This window comes from Tauraco erythrolophus, chromosome 7, assembly GCF_009769465.1.
Source record: "Tauraco erythrolophus isolate bTauEry1 chromosome 7, bTauEry1.pri, whole genome shotgun sequence".
NCBI lineage: Eukaryota > Metazoa > Chordata > Aves > Musophagiformes > Musophagidae > Tauraco > Tauraco erythrolophus.
In genome coordinates, this window is record NC_141471.1 from 7,637,650 (window position 1) to 7,661,909 (window position 24,260).

At 40.5% G+C, this 24,260-nt stretch overlaps 1 protein-coding gene across 13 annotated transcripts in view; it reads right to left on the reverse strand.

Moving 5' to 3' along the window:
- KMT2C (lysine methyltransferase 2C) overlaps nt 1-24,260 on the reverse strand; it is a 211,770-nt gene that overhangs the window by 153,083 nt on the left and 34,427 nt on the right. For all 13 annotated transcript variants that reach the window (XM_086614336.1, XM_086614346.1, XM_086614342.1 and 10 more), the window contains one exon: nt 4,946-5,034. In XM_086614336.1, coding sequence (XP_086470462.1) covers nt 4,946-5,034 — 89 coding nt within the window. The remainder of the gene's footprint in view (nt 1-4,945; nt 5,035-24,260) is intronic.

Below are 24,260 nucleotides of genomic sequence, written 5' to 3' on the forward strand. Positions count from 1 at the left end.
GATGGGGAAAAAGAAGCAGAAGTCGAGTCTTCATTAATAGCAAAGGGCCATCAAACCTACAATAAGCTTACCAGGATATATTTGTTAAATTATTTCTTTCTTTAGATTAGCAATTTTGTATTTGCACATATGCATGCACACAGAGGCAGATGCTTTTGTGTTTTGGTTTGGATTTTACTGGCCATTACAGAGACTCACTCAACAAACGAAAACTGCTCTGATGGAGAGGAGCAACACAAAGGGGACCTACAGGAGAACACAGTGTTCTACAACAAACTGTATTTTACTGATAGCTAGAAAGGTGGAAGAAGTTGATGGCTAGAAGGTCTTGACAGGACCAGAGGTAATGAGCAGAAGCTGAAACATAGTAGGTTCCTGCTGAACATCAGGAAACACTTTTTTACTGTGAGGGTGCCTGAGCACTGGCACAGGTTGCCCAGGGAGGTTGTGGAGTCTCCATCCTCAGAGGTACTCAAAAGCTGTCCAGACATGGCCCTGGGCAACCAGCTCTAGGTGGCCCTGCTAGAGCAGGGGGTTGGACCAGACTGATCTCCAGAGGTCCCATCCAACCTCAACCATACTATGATGTTGTAGGTGCTAAAATGATGGAAGAGATGGGTAAGCTCAATGTCAGTTGGATAGAGAAATACCAGTGCAACATCGCTGGTAAGAACCACAGTGAAGAAATCAAAGAAACAGACAGCTGGAAAGACCAATATGAAGCTGAGAAGCAAAACAGTCACTAAGGGAGGACCCAAGAAATCAGCAAGAGAGACAGGGCTGGTGGGTAAAGGGAAGCTGTCTGTCCTGAGGTTTACAAGAAGTTGAAAGTCTACTGACTTTCAGTAGAAGCAGCTGCCAACACCATCTTTTAGGAAAAAGCTGACCCAGTTCCAAACAGGTATTTTTTTCCAAATTCCCAAATTTCCTTTTTCCAATTCCAAATGCCCCTCTCTTTCCATCTTGAAGAATTCTACCTTCATTTATACCAAAGCAAACATAGCACTTGGCAGAAAACAGGCAGGGCTCAGAACTCACTGTAATTGGCGAGGAAAATAACCCATACTGAACTGATCGGAATGGCACACAGCTTACCCTGCTTCGCTTCCAACGCTGCCTCTTTTTACATGAGATTATAGAATTTTGTTAAGGGTAGCAACTTGTTTCCCGGACTGCCATTAAAAAGGTCATGCCTTGGCATTACTAAAGAGCCACTTCAGGAATAATTTTGGCCTTTTTTTAATTTTTCCTTTTCAACAAACATTTCTGTCAGCATTATGAATGGAAATAATATTTAGTACCTGCATCTCCCCTTGCTTTTTTCCTCACAAAAGACTCTGCAGCTAGAAAACACCTCTCTGTTCTACATGAGATATGGGTCATCTCCTTTTTCTCTCCCTGTGAAGAAAGTTCTCATTCCTCCTGCATCACTCCCTTCCCTAAAAGTAGTGCTCATTACTCCAAATACAACATTAGTAACATGAATTTCTCTCATTTTATTAAAATAGTGCTTCACAAAAGTGCACTAGACTCCATAAATAAAATAGAAACGACCACCCAAACCCAAACAAACAAGAAACAAAAACCTCACACAGTAAAAGAATTTCTGATTGTACTCAGCACATGAAACAAACAATAGAAAAGAAGTTAGAAGTACAGAGACTCAAAATATGTCAGAAGTTGCACGTCAAAAGGGTTTTTATGTTCAGATGATCTTGTTCTGTGTTTTGTATTACTATATTATGTTTCAGTTTGCCAACTACTACAGCAAATTGTTGGCAAGTCCATGATTTGCAAGAAAACAAAATAAAAGCCCTTTTTAGTCATAGTAAAAATTCATAAATTAGAACACAAATATACTTCAATTTTATTAACACAGTATTACATGGAGCAACAAACTGGGAACTGGGAATACTCCTTCTCCCACACTTTGTTATTAACACAGTATAAGTGCTTCGATAACTTTTAGAGACAGCAGCCTTTTCAATTATTATGATTAAACCTCTATCAAGTCACACGGCATTCAACTTCTAAAATAATGCAATTGCAATTCTGTCTCTATCAAATTGCTCAAAACAATAATGCTCCTTCAAGTCTATTCTGGTTCCTCCTGTAAAAATGGGATTTCGGACCTATGGATTTTCACTAGGCTTCTTTTCACTGAAGAGTACAGTTCACAAAACCATCCTGGGCTCAGCACAGAAGCGATGGTGCATCACTTCCAGCAGCAGAGCCAGCGGAGTTTCTGTCCATCAGGATTTCTAGCACAGTGTCCCATTACTGCCTGTACCTTTTGAAACGAGCATCAGCCCTCTGTGACAGCCAGGAGGATTCTGATGAAGGATGATGGAGACACTTATCTATATGCACTATTGGAGTGTCATGGTTTAACCCGGCTGGCAATTAAACTTGCTCACCCCTCCCACACCTCCTGGGGAACACGGAATAGAATTGAAGGGGAAAAGGGAAGGAGACTCATTGGTTGAGATAAAATAAATTTAGTAATTAAAATGAAATGAAATCAAATAAAATTAAAAGCAACGATAATATAACATTAATATAATGTGTAAATATAATATATAAAATCGAATATATAAAAATATAATATATAATAATATATAAAATGATAATTATACACACAGACAAGTGATGCACAGTGTAATTGCTCATCACCTGGTGACCAATGCCCATCCCACCCCAGCTAGCAATCCTGAAACAAGTAAATCTCAGAAGAGTAAGAGCACGATTGCGTGCAAGAAAGAGCATGCGAGCGTGAGCTCCAAGAATCCCAGAGAGAAATACCCAACTTCCCAGCCAATCCTCATCTATATAGTGGGCATGACGTTGCATGATATGGAATATTCCATTGGCCAATTTGGCCCTCAATCCTAAATCTAAGCTCAAATCATAATGGGAATTGTGGGCCCCTTGTCCTAGACATTCTCCCCCCCGAGCCTGGCGTGCTGCTGCACACTGCCAAGCACCAACTGTAAACATCAGTGCACTATCAATATTCTTCTCATAACAAATCCCATACTAAAACAAAAAAACAGTGTTATCGTAGCTACTAAAAAGAAAAACTAACTCTGTCGCAGCTGAAACCAGGACATGGAGCCTTAAAAATAATTATCTATGTCCCTGTCTCCTTAAAAGTAAAAACTGCTCTCAGATCTCTGTTAAGGAGCTTTGTTAATAATGACATGTAAAGTCAAAAAAAATAATAGCTATCGCTAAATTCCCTACACAGTAGTGTACCACCAGTTGTTAAGCTTGAATATCTTTTGGTTTGGGTTTTTTTCTTTAAAACATATATAAAATTTACAAAACTTTCCACTTACAATCACACTCTCTGTCCCCTTTGCTGATTTTCCTAAGACTGTTTCTAGCACGTGGGATAGGAAGAGTAATAAACGGAATATAGGACACAATTAGAACTAGCCTTCCTTTCCCCTAGTCTGTTTTTCTACAGACAAATACCTGCTACAAATTTTTCATTTTCAACTTTAGTAACGGGTAATTACCTACTTGTAGAAGCTGGATAAGACCATCCAAGCTCACTACCACCAGCGGCTTATCACCAGAGGCAGAAAAACAACTGACAGAATAAAATGATGAAACATCCTTGTATTAAGCTTTAACCTAGACTGGCTCCACAAACCATTAACACCACTTAAATTCAACACAAGTTGTGACTAAACACTCATGACACTCCTCAAAGCCTAGAGGCTTGAGTATAAAGCCTTCACCACCATTCACCAGCTAGGAAGTAAGAAGCAAGAGACCAGCATATACAGTCGAAGCTCATCCTCCATCCACTTGAGAATTTCAGCCTCCGCTTTTACAGCTTTCACTAGTGCAACTGTATTCCTATAGAGCCTAAGATGTTGCTGCAAAAAAGCTCTTGAGGTCCTCTACTTGTTCTCCATATGAATTGACACTAAACACAGTGTCTTGTTTTTGTCTTTAAGGACTTCACAACTCTACCTCCCTTACTTAGCAGCTGTGAGAGCAATTTGATGACTCCTTTAACTCAGTCGGCATTTCCATGCCATCGCCTCCCTGACCACCAGCTTCTGCTGTTGGCGTGTCTGCACTTCCTTCTACTTTGCTCATTGCACATACAGAGCCACCTAATTAAATTTATAAACTCTTATATAAGCCTCCATGCATTTTTAAGGCTTATTTCTGTCAAACTGACAAACTTCCGCCAATTGGCCATGGCTTCATCCTTCCTGGCAGGTTTCATCTTTCTACACATATTCAGTCCCTGGTTAGAAAGAGGCAAATGGCTACAGACATGTGCCTGGCAAAAAGATGACAGTTCTTCACCATGGCCTTTATCTCGTGTGTTAGCTCATCTGCTTGTCTCTTTAGACTTTTAACCTGCCAGAACAGAAATCACAGACTGCTGCAACAGTACTCGGTCCAGTACAATGAGATCCCTCTGGTAACTGAAGCATTTGGGTACTATCATAACAAATATTTACAAAAGCAAGAACACAGATTTATCTTGTTTCCTAAGCAGCAGTAGGAAGCATTAACATTTGGTTATCCCAGCTATCCCTTTGGTATATAATCTGCTGTAGTTAGCTGAAGGTCAGTAAGTAATACTGTATTTTGGCAGGTATTCTAAAAATAGCAGCTACTGCTTCAGAGCTTTTATTTTTGTTAGATACATACTTGCAAAAAAAAGGAAAAGAGCCTCTACGTCACTACGCGACGGAGGCGTTCCCACTAGACTATATGAAAACAATAGGTTCAAATCTCTTTAATTAATATACATTTAAATAATATAGGTGTTCTTTTAATTTTCTGTCTGCACAAATGCACATCTCATACTACAAAACTAAAGAAATATTTCTTGCCTACCAAAGTCTTGCGTAATTAAATGCATTTCCAAGAAAGAAGCAATAACGAGCCAGCATTAACACTATGTTCTCATTACCTGTTTCCACAGTGTTTTCTGTTTCTGCTGCCTCCAAACCATCCATACTGTCTTCATCCTCCACTGCAGTTTTTCCTCTACTCCGAGGCCTGCAAATACAAGAAGGGAAAACTTTTTTTAAACTGGAAGCTCTTTTAAAATCTTCAAGTTTTCAATTTATCCAAGATCTTAAACATTTAATTTTGAGGGATAATTGTTAGCTCTAATTTACGTAACATTTAAGCTAATCCATGATTTTTGTGTTGTGAAAATCAGAAGTTTCCTCCTCTTTTTTTCCTGTTCTAGGTAATGCTTTCAACAACGCACACTTGAACAACCAGTTGGCCTCTTAAGCTTTTCTAATTATTCTTACAAGAAAAATACAATAACAAACTTTTACTGATAAAAAAAAATACATTAAATCAGCAAGATTTTAAGACATGAGCATCCTATTTTCTCCACAGAGGAAGTAACTATAGACAGACACGAGAGAACACGATCCAAAATCTGGCTAGTAGTTACAAACACTGTAAAATAGATACCGATCCACTCAGAACATCCTTGGAAGAAATTTCTATAAAATAATAATGACACTGAAGCAATTAAATTGAAACATGTATAATTTTCAGTGAAACAAATATTTTGACACATAAAATAAAACGTTATGAGAGATGACTAGATGTCGTCACATTAAAAAAGTCATCACGTGAGGACAGCACATCCAAACTAAAATACCTAGCAGATTTGTTTCAATTTCAACCAAGGTCTGACAGAGAGCAGACAGGTTTGCACCACAAATTCCAGCCTTTTTTTCCTGCCTGGCTCTTCAACAACTAACGTGGTGGGCTGTTGAGAAGCCCAAGCATCCAGATTCCCAGCTGTTCAGCAGCCCATTTGAAAGGGAGCCAAGACCTTGGCACCTCGCCTCCCAAATTTTCAGGCTACTTGGCAACTTGCCTGGTGCACTGACGGAAAGCCTGGGAGACCCTGGGAGCTTCTGATTCCAAGTACACAAATTCTGAGTGGTTTGGGGCATCTCAGCAGTTCCAACGTCCCAGAGCTCCCGGGCAACCATTCACCCAACCAACATGCCTTGAATCAGGATGCCACGCAGGCCAGCACACAGGCACCCCGCGTGCCCCCCTGAACAGAAAACTGCTCTGGTTCCTCTTTCACAGAGGACTCCGAAAGGTTTGGGTTTAGTTCTATGTTACAGGGAAAAGGATTTTCGGGTTTTTTGAAGGGATTAAATCATTCCAAAACCAGCACTTCCTTTTTTTGTACAGTCTCTTTATAATACTTAAACCTACCCAAACTATCTCCGCAGAACTAGATCCGTTAAATCAGCTATAAAATAAACTCGTATCGTGCAATGCCTTTGGCTCGCATGGATCAAAGAGGACAACGAGCACAGAACTGGAACCGTCTTTTGAGTCTACATGTGTTGCTCTCCTGCTAGAAGAGGAGTGACTGTCTTGGACTACCTAACAGGATCCCTTCGAATTGTGTTGCGAACAGTTTACGAATTGAAATGAGGCTTAAACCAAAGCCTGAAACAAAGAAGCCAATTTACAAAGGAGCTGGGGGTGGGGAGAGGAAAGCGAGAAGAGATGAAGGACAGAGGACTTGGCATCCCTATGGAATTTGCTCAGGACAATGCTGAAACATGCGGGCACAGTGGCAAGCCTAGGGATACAGGGTTATCCTTCCCCTCGCTGCTTATTCATAAGCACACATGTAACACCCAAATGAGTAACTGCCTTCTTAGATGAAACAGGAGCCAGAATCCCTTTCAGTTATTTGCCACTCCATAAGCTTCCAGTGTAGTTTCTTAAAACCCACATTTCACACATACTTAAACCAGAATAAACTGCATAGCGACCAGAAGAAACCATCTTACACTCCTCCCTTCAGCCACCGCATCAGCCCATCCACGTGTAAAGTGCCCGGTGAGCTGGTGGACACGTGCTTTGGAAGCGGGAAGGACACGAATGTTTCTCTCAGAAGTATCTGAGATCGTCACACGGATTTATTCCCATCTGTAATGAGGAGTAGGGAGTAGAGCAAATGGATCATCATGCCCATCCAATAGAACAGGATCTTCCAGCAAGATCGAAGCACAGCAAGAAAAAGGTAACACTCTTCTAATACTTAAATTCAGCTGCTAAGAAAAAAGAGTATTTAAGTACTACATTTCTTGTAGCTCTTCACAGCATCCCAACACATCAGCCAGCACCAAACAAGAGGATGGGAATGCAGGTAAAGTGAAATCACTTCCCTCGGTGCAGGAACGCTTAAAAGCTTTACAGAATACAACCAGCTAAGAACGGGGATTATTTCTAAATCTTATCCCAATTATTCTTCTACCAACTATCCATCTGCAACGCAAAGTTACAAGTTTGTACTAAACCAGGATTACTTCGAAATCATCACAAATGCAAATGATAATTCTGCTTTCTCCACAAGTGCCCCATTTCACTGTTCTCCAACGCAACCCTGTAGGCGAAGGTCACTGTATAGTCAATGATGATGATTGTTTATGTTTATTTAATAATTTACATACGGCTTTAGGTTTTCTATTAAAACTACATTTCATGTATTGAACACCAAAGTACCTCACAAAGCCTTTTTAAACATTTTGCTTAAACAAGAGCATTATTCACTCCTTGAACTCCCTACTGTATTTTAGCAACCTACTTAACACTAAGGAAAATCAGAGGTTTCAATTAATTAAACATAATTGCTTCTTTCAGCAAAAGATATAACCACATCTGGTATTTTCTTGCCATTCCCCTCCCCCAAATATTCTACAAAAAGCCTTCATAGTGTCATGTAGGTTTTAAATAAAACTGAAGAAGCGGTGAAAAAAATACCAGATTGTATCATTAACTTATTTTTGCTAGTTACATTCATTTCACCATCATCAGAAGAGATTTTATAGCCCACAAATTTATGTTTGGCTTAGAGAAAAAAATAATTCAAGTCACAAAACAGCGAAATATACACACTGTACTGACAACTATAATTTAATGTTTCCACAGAAAACGCCATTTGATAAGGCCATTTAGCATACCTAATTGTTGCAATCAACATTTGCAACAAGAAAGGATTGTTTAATGTTATTTGCATTAAGTTCATTTTATTTAATAGTTTTATACATCAAGCTTTTGGCTGGTTTGCATAACAGTATATTTTTCTGACTAACGCTGTAAATTTTTTATTTTTCTATGTACTTATTCCACTCCCTCTTCAATCAAGTGGGAAAAGCAATCTGTGCTCTGTTCTCCTCCTGGGACTTGACTTTTTCTTCTGAAGTTCATCCTTCTGGAGGAGGATGCAAAAAGGCCGCTGGAGCAAGAGGGCGGTAGGGCCAGCTTTTGCTGCCTTAAAACAAATATGGAACAACAGTCTGTGACTATTCCCTTTCGCTCACAGGCAGTACCGAACTGTATTGCTATATTGAACATTATAACCTCAGTTCTGCTCTAGATCTTGAAGCTCAAACCCTAACTTTCTTACTAGGAGGGGTAACTATGTCATTCTTTGATGTACCATTGCAGAAGCCCTATCAGCTCACAACGGCAGAAGTACTGAACACAGATGAGCCACATCTCCTACAGCTTGAACCAAGAACAAAACGTACAGGCAGACCCGACCGACAGCGACTCTACAAGAAAACAATAAATATCAGTCAGTACAACAGGCAGAGGGCTCGGTGCGCAGGCTGAACTGCTGCCAAGGCTTCCGCAATTCGCCTCCTCACTTGCCTTTTTCCTACAGTGGAGTTCAATTTAGAAGGAAAAAACAAAAGCACATCTACTTGTGTTTAAAAGAACAGATCCACTGAGAGAAATGTAACTTCTTTAAGTGTCTAAAGCACATTCGGCGTTTCATGAAATGCAGTTAACAAAACACAAAACTACATTTTTTATGTATATAGGACTCCAGTTGAATATGATTACTGCCTACAATAATTCTACTCGTATTTGCATAAAATGGAGTCATTCATCAAAACCCTTTGTGACCTACTCTTAAATTTGTTATCAATTAGCTTTCTTAGCTAATGCCTTTCATTAGCCTCCATCTTTAAGTACACCATAGTAAACAAAAATCTTGTAATTCTTCTCTGAGTAGGCAACTAATTAAATTTAGCCCACAGGAAAAAGAGCCCAGAAAAGCCTTTTGCAGGGCTCAGCAGAGCATTAGGTACTCCCTCTGCACTGGGGGAAAGCCTCACCGAGGCTGCCTCAAAGCCTTGTCGACTTCCCGAACACAGAGAGATCGCCAGGCACCGGAGCGGCTTCTGCTGAACTGCATGGAGAGCAGCACGGATGCACAGCGCTGGGAGAAAATGGAAAAATGTATTATCCACCTGCCAGGAAATCAGATACTACTTCTTTTTCTCTTTTTTTTTTTTCTCCATTTTTTTTTTAAATGCATGATATTTTTTGTGTGTTTGAGGTTTTTTTGTTTGGTTGGTTTTTGGTTGGGGTTTTTTGGGGTTTTGTTTGTTTGTTTTTTAAAGGTGACAGCAGTAGCACCGTAACTTGTAAGCTGAGAAGTACAAGGTAGGTCGAAAGGACATCTTGGATCTTACTCATTTTTTTCCACAAGGTGGTCAGTAATGAGGCCATGGGCCAACATCTCCCAGAACCACATGAAATAACTGACAAAGTTACAATCCACAGATGCCTGTCACTGTTTATGATTACTCAGAAGTTACTGCCAAACACCAGTTTCTGCAAGTTCTCCATAAGTTGCTACCAACATCAGATGACAACTTTTTCAGACCATCTATCAGAACTACCTTACTAATCCTGTGCATTTTGTTTCAAGTTTATGAGGATGTCTACAGCTGAACCACTCCAGAGTTTCCCCTCTCCTTCTCAAATGCCAAACCCTCTAGATCGTTCAGGGGAGAAACTACCTTCCATCCTACGCTTTGCAGAGTGCTGAGCAGAATGATGGTACTAAACATATAAAACAAGGCCAATAACCTTAAAAAGCAGTGTAACATCTGGGATACAGTAACATCTTAAACCAGCACAGATGTCTTGTTAAATGAACATCTGCCCACAGCCTTATCCTGGAAGACGGTACAGGAATGATTTATAAAAAGGTTCAATTAGTGTTGCCATCAGCACAGCTACTAACAAATTAATGTTCACACGACAGTTTCACAAGTGAAAGCCATTAGTCTTTTCAAGAATCTTTTTAACAGGTGTGCAAAAGCACACGCTCCCACTATTTCTGAACCTTAAGTCCTAAGTACAGCTGTAAAGGTTTAACCGGGCTCAAGTATAAGCTGGAATATCCGAGGTTCAGCTAGGAGCCCCGTGTGAAGGGAACCGCAGCAGGCAAGTAAGAATCAATTAATTGAAATATCTACAAGGAAAATTCCCTCGCTCTGCTCTAAACACCACTTTTAATGTAGTCTTTACCATTTATAAGAGTTGAGAACATTCTACATCCAAGCCTAGATAAAATGAACAATAAGGCTCGGGAAACCTGTGTGTTGGGTTTATGTGGTAGCAGGGGAGGGGCTGCAGCGATACCCCTGTAAGGAGATGTGAGAAGCTGTCCCCACTCCAAAATCCATCAGACCCAACTCTGGCCAGGGCCCAGCCAGTCAGTGCCTCTGCAGATAAACATATTGAAGAAGGGGATGAAGGAGCCCCAGCCAGGTGGGACCCACAGGGAAGAGAGGCGGGAGGCAGGGGCTGGCTCCTCTGGCCTCACAGGCAGGCAGGCAGCTGCCCACGTTGGGCCACCACCACCCGACTGGAGATGGCCACGTTGGTGCAGCTGGGAGAGCTCCTTAGTGCCCCGCTGCCGGGGTGCCCGCAGGTGGAGCTTGTCCTGCCAGGACTGCCAGGGTGCGTTGGGACGGTTGGGCCCGGTGCAGCTGCAGCGGAGAGAGGACTGAGATCTGAGAGACACATCCATGCAGACACCAAGGACAGTGACAATGGAGCAGGAGGAGGTGTGTCAGAGCTGAGATCTCCCACAGCCCGTGATGTGACGGCAGTGGCCTCTCTACAGCACATGGAGATTAACGGCAGAGCAGAGACCCACCCACAGCCCATGGAGAACCTCACGCTAGAGCAGAGATGCCTGTGCCTGAGGGAGTTCATAGAGCGTTGTCTCCATGGCAAAGGACCCCACACACTGCCAGAGACTGACAGCGAAGCAGATGCACCCGCAGTCCATGGGAAGGGACTCCACACTGGAGCAGGTGGCTGCACCCTAAGAAGCCATGAGTCTGTGGGAAAAGCCTGTGCTGGAGCAATCTGAGGTGCAAGGATTGCATCCTGTGGGAAGGCCTCACACCAGGGAAACTCATGGAGAGCTGTCTCCTGTGGGAAGGGGACCCAGGCGGGAGCAGGGGCAGAGTGTGAGGAGGGAGTCCTCCCCCTGAGGAGGCAGAAGCAGAAGAAACAGTGTGTGTGACAAACTGACCTGCAATCCCTCATTCTCTATCCCCCGGCACCACTGGGGAAGGAGACAGAGCCAGGAAGAAGGGAAGGGTGGGGGGAAGGTGTTTTTAAGATCTGGCTTTCTTTCTAATTATCCTCTCTGAGGTAACTGGTAATGAATTAAATCGATTTGTCCCCAACCCAAGACTGTTTTGCCCGGGGCCTTGGTTGGTGAATGATCCCTCCCTGTTCTTATCTCGACCCTCAAGCCTTTTCGTATATTTTCCTCCCCTCCACCCCACCAAAGTGGGGAGGAGGTCACACGGAGAGAGTGAGTGAGTGGCTGCATGGTGGCTTAGGTGCTGACTGGGCTAAATCAGGACAGCCAGACAGATGCCAGCTAACTAAAGTTAATTTCACTAGCTCTAGACACTAACAAGCCTAAAATAGAAAACTCGCTATGGTATCGACTGTGGCTTCAAACTGATTCTGATTTGAAAGATTCTTATGAGGATTTTTTAATTGAGCAATCAGCAACAGGTGAAAATATTTTCAGCACTTGCCCTCCACAACATTTTCTTTCATATATTATATATAAAAAAGAACTCAACAGGTACTTTCTTCCTATTTACTTTGTATACTACATATGTATATATTAAAGGCAGAAGGACCCTAATGTACGGAAAAGACATGCAACAGAAACATCACAAGTGATGCAAAGGTGAAAATAAGCTAACTTTTTAGTACTAGAGAGAAGTGAAAGACTGTAGGAAATCATTTTTGTTTAATATCTGTAGAACCAGACTTACTACAATCTCATTGTAGAACTTGCTCAACTTTCAGTTTCATTATTAAAAGATCTCAAAAATATACTTGATTGCCTATTAGTCTCCTGGTACCATTAAATAAAAGTGTGTATCTTAATACTTCTAATTTGTAAAGCATAATAATCTTTTCATAAATAACTACAAGTAGAAGTGACAGCCTATATTTAAAAGCAAAACATCGCAACATCCCATCTTTGTGCTGGTTTTGGCTGCAATAGAGTTAATTTTCTCCACAGTAGCTGGCATGGGGCTGTTTGGGGTTTGTGCTGAAAACTGTTGATAACACCGAGATGTTTTCGTTAATGCTGGGCAGTGCTCACACAGAGTCAAGGCCTTTTCTTCCTCTCATACCACCACACCAATGAGTAGGCTGGGAGTGCAGGAGAAAGTGGGAGGGGACACAGCTGGGACAGCTGACCCCAGCTGACCAAAGGGATATTCCGCACCATACGACGTCATGCTTGGCATATAAAGCTGGGGGAAGAAGAAGGAAAGGAGGGATGTTCGGAGCGATGGCATTTGTCTTCCCAAATCGTCGTTACACATGATGGAGCCCTGCTTTCCTGGAGATGGCAGAGCATCTGCCTGCCGATGGGAAGTATTGAAGGAATCCCTTGTTGTGCTTTGTTTGAGTGCATGGCTTTTGCTTTACCTATTAAACTCTTTATTTCAACCCATGAGTTTTCTCACTTTCACCCCTCCGATTCTCCCCCATCCCACCAAGGCGGAGTGAGGAAGTGGCTGTGTGGGGCTTAGTTGCTGGCTAGGATTAAACCACCATGGTCTTTTTTGGCATCCAACGTGGGGCTCAAAGGGTTTGAGATAACAACAGGTCTGATCGGGATATGCTAGATAAAATTTACAGCTGTTATTGCTGTTTAGCTATTAATCAATAGGCTCCTGTGCTTTCCACGGGGCTTGCTCGCCTCGCTGTATATTAGAGTCTAGTGCTCATTAGTGGCTGCTTTTGCTTTCGCTGCTCGCTGTACGGCTTATCATCTACTCTACTGTGCCTGGGAACATTTTGATAACAGCAATGGCGGGGCGCCTGGGCTGGCAGATGGCCAGGGCAACGCTGCTGTACTGGGCAGGCTGGAACTCCAGTGTGAGCTCAAGTCGAAAGGACCGTGAACTATGGATGAGTCCATGCGGGAGCAGGACACCCAAAGCACCTGTGGCCGTGGATAAGGCCATGCCAGAGCAGGAGTATCTCAAAGCGTCTGTGGCCATGGTTATGTTTGTGCCATAGCAGGTATACCTCTGAAGAGACTGTGGCCCAGGGATAAGTCCATGCTGGAGAAGGTACACCTCGAAGCATCTGTGGGTGCGGATAAGTCCATGCTGCAGCAGGTACACCTTGAAGCATCAGTGGCTGTGCATGAGTTCATGCTGGAGCACCTCAGAGCGTGTGGCCATGGATAAGCCAACGACAGAGCAGGTACAGCCCTGGAAGGACTGCAGCCATGGGTAAGGCCATGTTGGAGCAGTTTCACTCCTGAAGGGACTGTGCCGGTGGGTAAGGCTACACTGGAGCAAGCGCACCTCAAAGTAGCTGTGGATAAGTCCATGTCACAGCAGGTATAACCCTGAAGAGACCGTGGCTCACAGATAAGTCTCCACTTGGAGCAGGTACATCCCTAAGGGACTGCAGCCTGTGGATAAGTCCAAGCCGGAGCAGGGATTTTAACGAGTAACGATCTAAGATATTATTCATTCACTCAGTATTACTCATGCAGCCAGGCTGTAATGTGTTGAGAGCTGAAACTTTTTTCACATCTATATTTTATACAGTTACCTCTGAGAGCACTAAACATCTGAAATAACAAAAAAAAAAAAAATTATAGCCTTTGAGATCAGGTATGTCTGAGAAAAAGCATAAAAAGAACGTAGCCTCCGCTCAACGATTCTTATTTAAACCTTTCCCATATTCCCCTGTGAAAGGGAGATTTGTCAAAGATTTCCTATGCTACTCAAAGAAATGCAAATAGGAGTCTTTTAAAGATTATTTGTACTGAATGTCATAGATGCATCTTTGCTTTCATTCTAGGGTACAGTCACTGTTGACAAAAAAGTAAGCTAATACAAGGGAAATAACTGATGAATGCAGAGCTCTTAAAGAAAAAAGAATATTTTGAAACAAGATTTGAGTAAAATATCGCATGTCCAAACGAATTTGCATTGCACAGTTCTAACAACAACTTAAAGGTCACATGAATTAGTACTTTTAAGAAAACATGAAGTTTGGGTTATCAGTATTTTCAGATTCAAATGCCCTTGCATAGTTACCTGTTTTAAACAGGCTCTCAAGCCAATATTGGAGCAAAATCACTTTCCACAGGAGACTGAGAAAAGGCAAACAGGATGTCCTGCCAGCAGGCACTCATCAGAACTGTCTACCTGAATCAAAGAGGCATAATTGCTGTAACAGGAATGTCATCTCACTGTTGGAAAATCTTAATCTCAACTCAATTTTGCAGAAGGCCACCAGATCCAGGAGCCCGAAGCTACACTCTGTTGGGTGATGAGGCTAGTCTGGCCAAAGCAACTGTCTTCAGCGTTTTCTCTGCTCTTCCCTAAAGTTATAGTTGTTCAGTTTGAGTGTGGAACTGCTCTTTTAAAAGATAAAGCAGATAAAGACTATCCTAGCTGAAATAGAGCCTTACTAACAAGACCATGAAATCTTCTTCCCAACTTGTTACCCATTTAGGAACATCCTCGGTGGGCTGGCGAGAGAGACAGAGGGTCACAGCAGCCAAGGACCAAACTAGGAGGATTCACTATCGATAACAGTTGCAGGCACATAAAACAATAAACTTTTCACATGAGCCCATAAAATACCCATGGAGTCACAGCTCTGCTACAGCTAGTTACAGACTGGATCATTGAGGTTACGGCTACTACGCTGCAATGTACTTCTGCATACGTTTTTGTGACACCATTAAGTGAGAAAATCTGAGTTTGATGTTAAAAGCGCAAAGCCAGGTTGCCTGACCTACACATATGGACTGTTCAGGTTTGGAGGCACTTTGAATAACAAAGTGAGAAATCATAAAAAAGTCTTCCAGATTTTTACAGCTTGCTTTTTACTTTTCAAACTGACTGTTTAGACATCTATAAATTCTGTAAGCAAAAACTACTTTTAGTCAAATATCTGCCACGTTAACTCAGCAATATACGGCATCGAGAACTGCGACAGGTTCTTATTTCTAAAGAACTACCTTCCCACTGACAGGCAGTCTCATTGTCTGACTTGCAGTTTATAGTTTTAGTTCTCTAACACAAAACACGTTACATGCAGACCTAACCATTATACACATTTCAGAAATAATCATATTACAAAAAAAATTCTGGTGCAATTACAACCTTCCAACACATTATATATTTGCAGTTTTGCACAAAGTACATCTTCTACATGTTTATTACCAATGCACTTAGCCATATTCACTACCAAAAGGATGCAAAACAACATACCAGAATTTCAGCACTTGCATTATTTTTTTAAAACCCTTTCTGAAACCAAATTAGACAAATCTTTGGGAGCAGCTACAAGCAGAGCCATCTGCACGTTTCCAACCCCAGCTAGTTCTGTGTATCTACCTCGCTCCAGACTTGGTAATGGCTGTATTCTTATGATTTCTCTGGACAACAACTCATGTGAGGCTCTTCAATGAATTTGCTGAGCATCATTTATCAAGATGAATTTGCTAACCAGTGCTACCAAGACCACTGAATGATTTCATATGTTCTATTTTTTTACAGGCAAGGAGAATGAAATGGCAACACTAACAGCCGAGAGACCATTGGCATCGCCAAAACCACTAAACTTCTAACCTTTGCAAGAGTTTCACATGTGCACCTGCACCATCAAACACTGCACTTGCCACACTTCTCCTTCCTTTAAGCAAACAAAACTGCATCAAAATACACTACTGCATCAAACACTGTTTTCTTGATGGGTAGCATAAGCATCCACTTGCATCAGAACACAAGATTTGTTTCTCCATGACGACGGTTATGGGAAGTCTTAGCTCCAATCTTTTGACAGCCATGACACCTAAAATTTTTTACCCACGAGAGGACCAAGCTCTTCCCTTTTTTAAGAACTGAGAATTATCCAGCTACTTGCTCTTTCATACGTTGCAGGGTTTGCCTGCTACTCTCTTCTGAATAAAGGTGGCAATACAGTGGTAAGGACTGTAACTCTCATGTCTGGTGATTTCAAGATGCCGTACATAAAATTCAGCGGATCTGAGTCATCATGCATGAGAAACAGCTGCCAAGTACTTGGAACTCAGTGGAAGTTTTGGTCTCTGTGAACAGATTTTTGTAATTTTAGCACCATTAATTAAGAGTCATTTTCAAAGATTTCCTTTTGAAACTTTGCAGTCTGCGGGAGTCTTATCACAGTAAGATTGTGAAGATTCTTTCAAAAATGCATTCGTCTTCTTACGTTAAATATTCTCACTGGATATATTACGTGCAGGTGCAGACTGTGCTGCCTGCTGTAACACCCAGCCACACACAGTGCAGGTACACAAACAACCAAATGATCTAGAACTAAAGTTTTTACTCAAAAAACTGGTTTTGCACCCAGCAAGCACAGTCTGCATACAATGATCATAAAAAGCTCTAACTATTGCTTTTATTCATTGTTGATTCAGTTAGGACAATCAAAAAACAATGCAATTATTCAACTCTTACCTATTCTATCAATTTATTTAAGAGAAACTAAATCCCGCTCACATGACATTGTTTTGAGAGGTTTCCAGTTCCTACATCTATCAAAATGCAACAGTCAACCCAGAACATCTCATGCTTTCTCATCAAATAAAGCTCAGTATCTTCTGCCTGAAACCAGTTTTACTCACGTCTTTAGCAAACACAAGTCTTTCCACAGATTACATGGAAAATAACTCCATTCATTCTTCTGCTTTTGAAATATTTCTGATCCCACCAATATCATCCAAAAAATTCCACCTGTCTGTCCCTCAGAGTACAGGATTCCCTAAGCCATCCATCCTCCAATTTCACCTGAGCTTCTGTTTACAAAAGGCAATGAAAAACCTACAGCAACGATAGCAGCATAGCTCCCTATGGCTTCGCCCAACATGTACGTACGCTTAAACTAGAAGGAACGGGTCATGAAAGGAACAGCAGTACCCAAAGTGATATAAATAACCTGCTTTTATGCAAGATGATGACCTAGAACACATTAGGTAGAATTTTCTTAATAGTACTCAAACTAATTGATGGCAGGTAAGAAAAGTAGCTCTTGCATGTTAACTACAGTTTGTCATTACCAATCTAAAATGGATTTAGACAAGGAAAAAAACACAACAGAAATGAATGTCATATCACCACATATCTTTTCCATCTGTTAGCACCCTTAGTGCTCCTTATAAAGAAATGCATTTTATTTCAGATAATGTCAACAAGTATTATGAAATATTTTTCTTTCAATAAAAAGAAAACTCCTAAACCTAAGAAAGCCAAAGGGAAAAACACGAGATCTGCTCACTAATTAAAAATCCATTAAAACTTATTCAGAAGGCTTGGAAAACCTCAGAAGAATAAAAATAGACCTGAAAAGAAAATGGGCAATGTAATCAGATGAATGTCAGTGTAAATTTATAATTCACATTAATTGTTTTTCTTTTACCAAAATTGTTTTCAAACTAGAAGTAAATCCTAAAAGCCAGACCACGGAAACTATTTTTATACCAGAGTAAATAAAACTCTGGAAGTAATATTGTGAAATATAAACAACAATACAAGTAGCATAATAAGCAATGTTCTGAAGCACAGTCACAACTAATACAAGGCTTCAAACATGTTTAAAAGCTTCTGTATAAACAGACATATCAGTCTCTACGGACATGGGTAAGGCAGAAATGCTGAATTCTGCTAAACAAAACTGTCCAACACTTTTTTCTACCCCCAAAGAAGATTCTTCTAACCTGGAGACACAAATGTGCCTTCTGATGATTACAGATAGGTTACAAATAGCCTCAAGTAATTATAATAGAGAATTTCTAATCTTCTGTTCAAAGGACAGTTAAATTATCATCTTTATTTGGAACAATGATCATTACTGTACACCGGTATTCTCAAAACATCACCTCTTCATATTTCGGACCACGACAAACCATACCAAGCTACTTTCTCTGCTTTTTCTCAACGTCAGTCTTCTATCCGTTAAGATTAAATACATAAATTCACAGTATTTTTTTTAGAACTGTTACTCCCTCATTTCTTTTATTTGCCTTTTCCCACATCTTTCTTTAAGGGCACATTAATAAACAGATGGGTTTTCCAGCACTTGGGCAGGTAGTGGAACTCCTCTAGCATTATCTCCTTCACACCCCCCAGCATCAGATGAGATCAGGCTGTGTGTGACACAAGTGCTACCAAAAGAATGATCTACTGCTCAGTCTACGTCATACGATACAGGTCGGAGTTATAAACAAAATTGTATCTGTGTCACACGATAGGGGCATGTATCCAGAGAACCTTGTTACAGCAACTACTACAATGGAAGTCATCCAAGAGGACCAACTGATACCTCCAGGTCGAGTTGCGTTGAGGCCATCATCCAAGGACACAAGCAATACGTTTACTCCATTTACTGCACTGCTAGTTGCAAAAGGTCCTCAAGTTCTGCAACTTCACTCCAGTTTCACAGATATCCTCAATTTAAACAGGCAAGGAAATGTGTTTCTCAGGTAATAGGAAATTAATTCTCAAAAATTATGTTCAGTATGGAGAAAAATGCCAAAACATTCAAGATTCAAACATGCAAAGCCGAAGACATAGAAAGAACATTAAAACAAAGTTTAAGAATTAACACAGATTGAATTTATACCCAGCAAAACACAGCTAATTTTTATCCAGATCAGTTTATTCAATTCATTAGAGGTTCATGAATGTTTCTGCTGGAAGCAGTAAGGGAGAAGCGCAGTGATAGGAGAGAGTTGCTAGAGAACAAGGAGAGGGAATACAGCAAGCGAAGTTTCTTTTTGGTGATGGTGTAAGCAATGCTGTCTTAAAACTATTTGAAAATTACAATCTAAATCAATTGCTCTCTAACTTTTTTCCCATGCCACCAGAAAAACAAGTAACGAAGATAATCAGAAATTATACTGAAGCTGATTTATAATGGGACTATTTGTATATTTACCTAATCTTTTCTGAGCATAGATCTTCTCAAATGACAGCTTCTTAGATATTTACACTTTCATTTCAGCTTGCTTTTTACATATAGACATATGCTTCTAGTTAACATTTACAGCATGAAAACTCAGTTCTACTCACCAGACCACACAGCCTCAAAAATTATCTTAATCAAACCTTTCAGAAGTACTTTCAGGTATCAAAAGCTGGCAGAGCAGCTCCGTAACAGCTATACTTGCAACCACTTGTGAAGACGACACTGCCAAGGGAAGCACATACGGCTTGGCATAACTCATAGCAGCCCCAAGGCTACTCAGATTTACCCAAGTACTGTCTTGGTATCACAGCAGAACAGAACAGGGGCTAGTTCACAGTTTGGCCACACATCAATTTCAGTAGTAAAACTATTAATTTTTGTTACAGTATTACTTCTGCGTAATTTTTTTTCTGTATTTTCGCACACTGAAATTTCTCCTTAAAGTATCCGAAAGCCTTCACGATGACAAAAGAATTATCATTGAGGCATACTATGTCCTCAGAATCTTAGAAACCATTTGTATTTTGCAATCAATGTACTGAAGATTACGTTTGAAAAGAATCTTCAGTCACAAAGATGTTCAACATACAATACACCACCCATGAAAAAGCTGCTAAAGAGAGCACTATCAAAACAGAAGTCTGTCTGCTCACAACCATTATCCACACGAGTCTCATATCCGTAAATATCACTCAATAACCATAACTGATCGAAGCCCATCTTTCACAAAGGCCCTCACTTTGCCATTCCCTTTGTCGTTTGTTCCTCGTTACGAATTCGTGCTCATTTCCTATGTGAGCAGGCAGCTCGGTCTCAGTTTTCAACCGCTGGCTCTTGCTGTGCCTTTTCATCTTACCTGAGGGAACCCTTCAGAACTCAGTACTTTCTCTGCTGGAGATACTATCCGCTCTAATCAAGCTACTGCTTAGTTTTAGGGTTTGGATTCCTCACCCTCCATAAACTAAACAGCCTGAGAACCTTTACCTTTTTCACCAAAGCAATTTTCTCCAAGCTTTCTACCATCTTTAGTCTGCTTCAAGACTTTTCACCAACGTGGATATTAGAATCACATTAAATAAGGCAGCAGCCAGTCTCACAGCCTCTGTGACTTTCAGAAGGAGCCTCAGGACAGCACCACAAGCATCCTACATTCTAAGTCCCTTTCCAGAAATGCTTCTTTCTGGACTGTAGTCCTCTCCGTACATCTCTACACGGTGACATCATTCCTCCTCTTATGTTGAAGTGCATTTTGTTTAACTGTGCTTACTCAATCCAAATCCCACTTTTGCTTCTTCCCTACGCTCATCCACGTCATTCCATATGCAGATTTCACCAGCAGCAATTGTATTGACTAATACCAGCCTTTATTGCAGGAGGACCACCCAAAAAACTCAAAGCAAGTCAGTGACAGCTCCCAAAGACCAAGTGCTTTGACAGCCAGCTCTTAAACCCCATTAATGTAGGTTTCATTCTACTGAATAATTCAAACAAATAGTTTTAATCAGAATGTAAAACACTGTTAGGCCCAGCATCTTTCGAAGAAATCCATTTACATTACACAGAAAACTATGGATAAAGGATCACATAAGGTGACTCATCTATATGAAAGTCAACTTTTAAAACTCACATAGTAGTTAAAAGATAGGATGAAAAGGAAGAAAAGGAATAAGAAAAACCCATCAAACCTAAGAGTTCATGCCTTTAAAGAACGTAGTAAATATATTTACTTCCAAAATAAAAAGTGAGAAGCCATCAATTCTCCACATCTCTTCATTTTTGCATATTTAACCATCAAGGCATGTACTACACCCATCCAGACTGTAAGGGGCTTTCTCTCTCAATAAACTGTGCCTTCTACATCCTCTTGATTTCAGTGGGAACCATGGGATTTCACTGTCCCACAGAAGTGAGCAGCATGTACTTCAAAATACTTTGTAGCATAATAAAACGTTCTATTGAAATTACGAGATCTAAAAAACAATGACTTTATTGCTTCTTACAACTTTTTCACTGTAAAATTCAACTCCAAGGTAGTAATTGGCAGGGACAAAATTATGCAGCAATTAGGGCATGACAGCAAAAGCAAACAAGAACTGAAAATGGGTTCGACACTTCTGGTAACAAGCAGGTAATTATCACAGCAGCTTGAAAGGGGCATAATCAACCAAACTGACATCATCCCTCCCACATAATAAAATGCGAAATCCCTTTACGTGCCGTGTAGCTCTTACACACAGCTGGTAAATGCTGCTAGTCTAGTCTCAATGTCTGTGTCTGCAGAACAGCTGAGGTTACATTTGGGACAGTTCAACAGTGGATAGTTTTATTTATTTATTTAGAAGGATAATAACTATTACATGTTTTCATCCATTGCGGACTATGGAGATTGCTTCTACAAAATGGTGTTTTATGACAATGCCTTCTCTTCTCAGTATAACTTTGTTTCCAAAGTTTCTAGAATACAGAAAAAAATCTCTGCCTAAAAGGCAGTTACTGTTACACTACCTACGAGATAAAATAGGTTTAATATTTTTAGTATAAAAATAGAAAGTTACTAGTTTTAAATACACTCAACTCTTAACTACTAGATTTCACCAACAATGTTTTGGTTTTGGTTTTTCCCCCCATGACTCACTCTATTTAAACTTAGGTGTGAGCATTAACTGTTGCCTCAAAGCACCACTATCCTGTGGACATGCCTGATGTTCGTATCAACACAAAGTCTCGCTGTATAATAAATGGTAATAGATTCATCTTCGTAACATAGTTGAGGTGATTAAAATACGATCTGTAAAAAACATTAATTTATGTGCTGTCCCCTTTCAGCACTGTTTTATTGCAAGATTCTCACTCGCATTGGTACAGTGTTTGAAAAACCCATCAGCCCTGACTGACTCAATAGTGGTTGTTTTGTATGTTACAGAAGGTTGGGGGAAACCACCTCCTTCTTTTTCTATATTTTATATTATCCTAACCTATGTTGCTCTCCATTTTCTCTCTCCTTGTGTTGACAAACCCATTTACCTCCATACTACCTATCAATACCATTAGCTTGCTGCTTCTGCCTTCTTTCAGCTCGTTAACAACAGTGAGGCTGAACCCAACACTAATCCCTACAGTCTGCCGTTAACTATTTCTATCCAGCTCTGATCTCTTAGATGGGTTTTGTTCCTTGTTTCTTGGATACAAGCAATTTCAAATGGACTGGAATTGCAGCTCAATTTATATCGATTTTTCAAGTGAAATTTCCACAAAACACTGACAGAGTACCTCTACCTATCATTTTTTAAACTGTGCTGCAACTACCATAAGTAAAATATATGAGTTATTAACACTTATTTTCTCATCTTTAAAAGCTCAGCACTAACACATCACAACAGGGATTCTTCAGACACCTGTTATCTTGAGCAATCTAGTTTTTTATCTTTTCTTGGGGGATGTTGAGCAATCTTTTTTTTTTTTTTTTTTTTGACAAAATCCTCACAATGATAACCCAAAACTGGGTTCCTTGATCTCAACTTTTCAAAAGTACTAAGGTAATTTTGAATAACATTATTCATTTCAAAATTTAAATTTGATTTGTGGCCTAGACATGGCATGCCTTGACTTGTGGAAGGTTTATTTTACTGGCAAGTAAAACAGATGTAGGCACAACAGGAGCTATTTGATTGCTGACTATCATAGAATCATAGAATGGTTTGAGTTGGAAGGGACCTCAAAGATCATCTAGTTTCAACCCCCCTGCCATGGGCAGGGAAACCCTCCACTACACCAGGTTGCCCAAAGCCTCATCCAACCTGACCTTGAACACCTCCAGGGAAGGGGCATCTACAACTTCTCCAGGCAACCTGTTCCAGTGCCTCACCACCCTCTGAGTGAAAAATTTTTTCCTTATATCTAATCTAAATCTCCCCTCTTTCAGTTTAAAGCCATTGCCCCTTGTCCTATCACTACACACCCTTGTAAAAAGTCCCTCTCCAGCTTTCCTGTAGGCCCCCTTTAAGTACTGGAAGGCTGCAATAAGATCACCCCAGAGCCTTCTCTTCTCCAGGCTGAACAGCCCCAACTCTCTCAGCCTGTCTTCATACAACTATATGTTACTGACCTGATAAAGATGATAATACTATACCAAATCTTGTCTTTTTTTCTGCATATCTGAATCATTTATAATATTAAATTACTTACAAAGGTTAAAATTGTACACAATATAAAATTTCATCAAGAATCCTGTTAATTAGAAAAAATTGATAAAAGCACAAGTTTACCAATGTAAAACTATACCACAGAAAGTGAAACATTGACCTCAAAGCTAAAAAAGGCAGATCAAGTAAAAAAACCCAAATAAAACAAAACTTAAAAAAAAAAACAAAGCATTTTATTTTTAAATCAATTGCTACCAAAGAGATGTCTTCCTCTTAAGGACATTGCTTCTGTGAATACTATGACTCTACTGTGAGACTCTACAAATACAAAAAAAATAGCTTTATACATGAGACTTCAAAAAGTCAGCATAGGTCAAAGCAAAAGTAAGAGGACCTGGGCAACGGTCAAATATTCACCTGAAGTAACACGTAAGCCGCACGTACCCTTTACAAATTGAGGTTACACTGTCAGAAGCCAGTTCACAGCCAGGTTCTCCATGCAGGCATGCAAGCAGTTGCACTGGCAGAGGAACAGGGCTGAGCAGCTGCAATAAAAGGCGACTGCCTAAGTCATCGCTGCCAGCAGAACAGATCTCTGGAATCACGGCCTTAAATGCCCTGTAAATATAAAGCTAACCAGAAAGTTTCCATTACTAGTAAAACATGGGTGAGTAAATTACCAGGGAACAGTTCTTCAGAAACGATGATGTGGGAAACCTTCAATAACCTTCACCACCTTTTCTT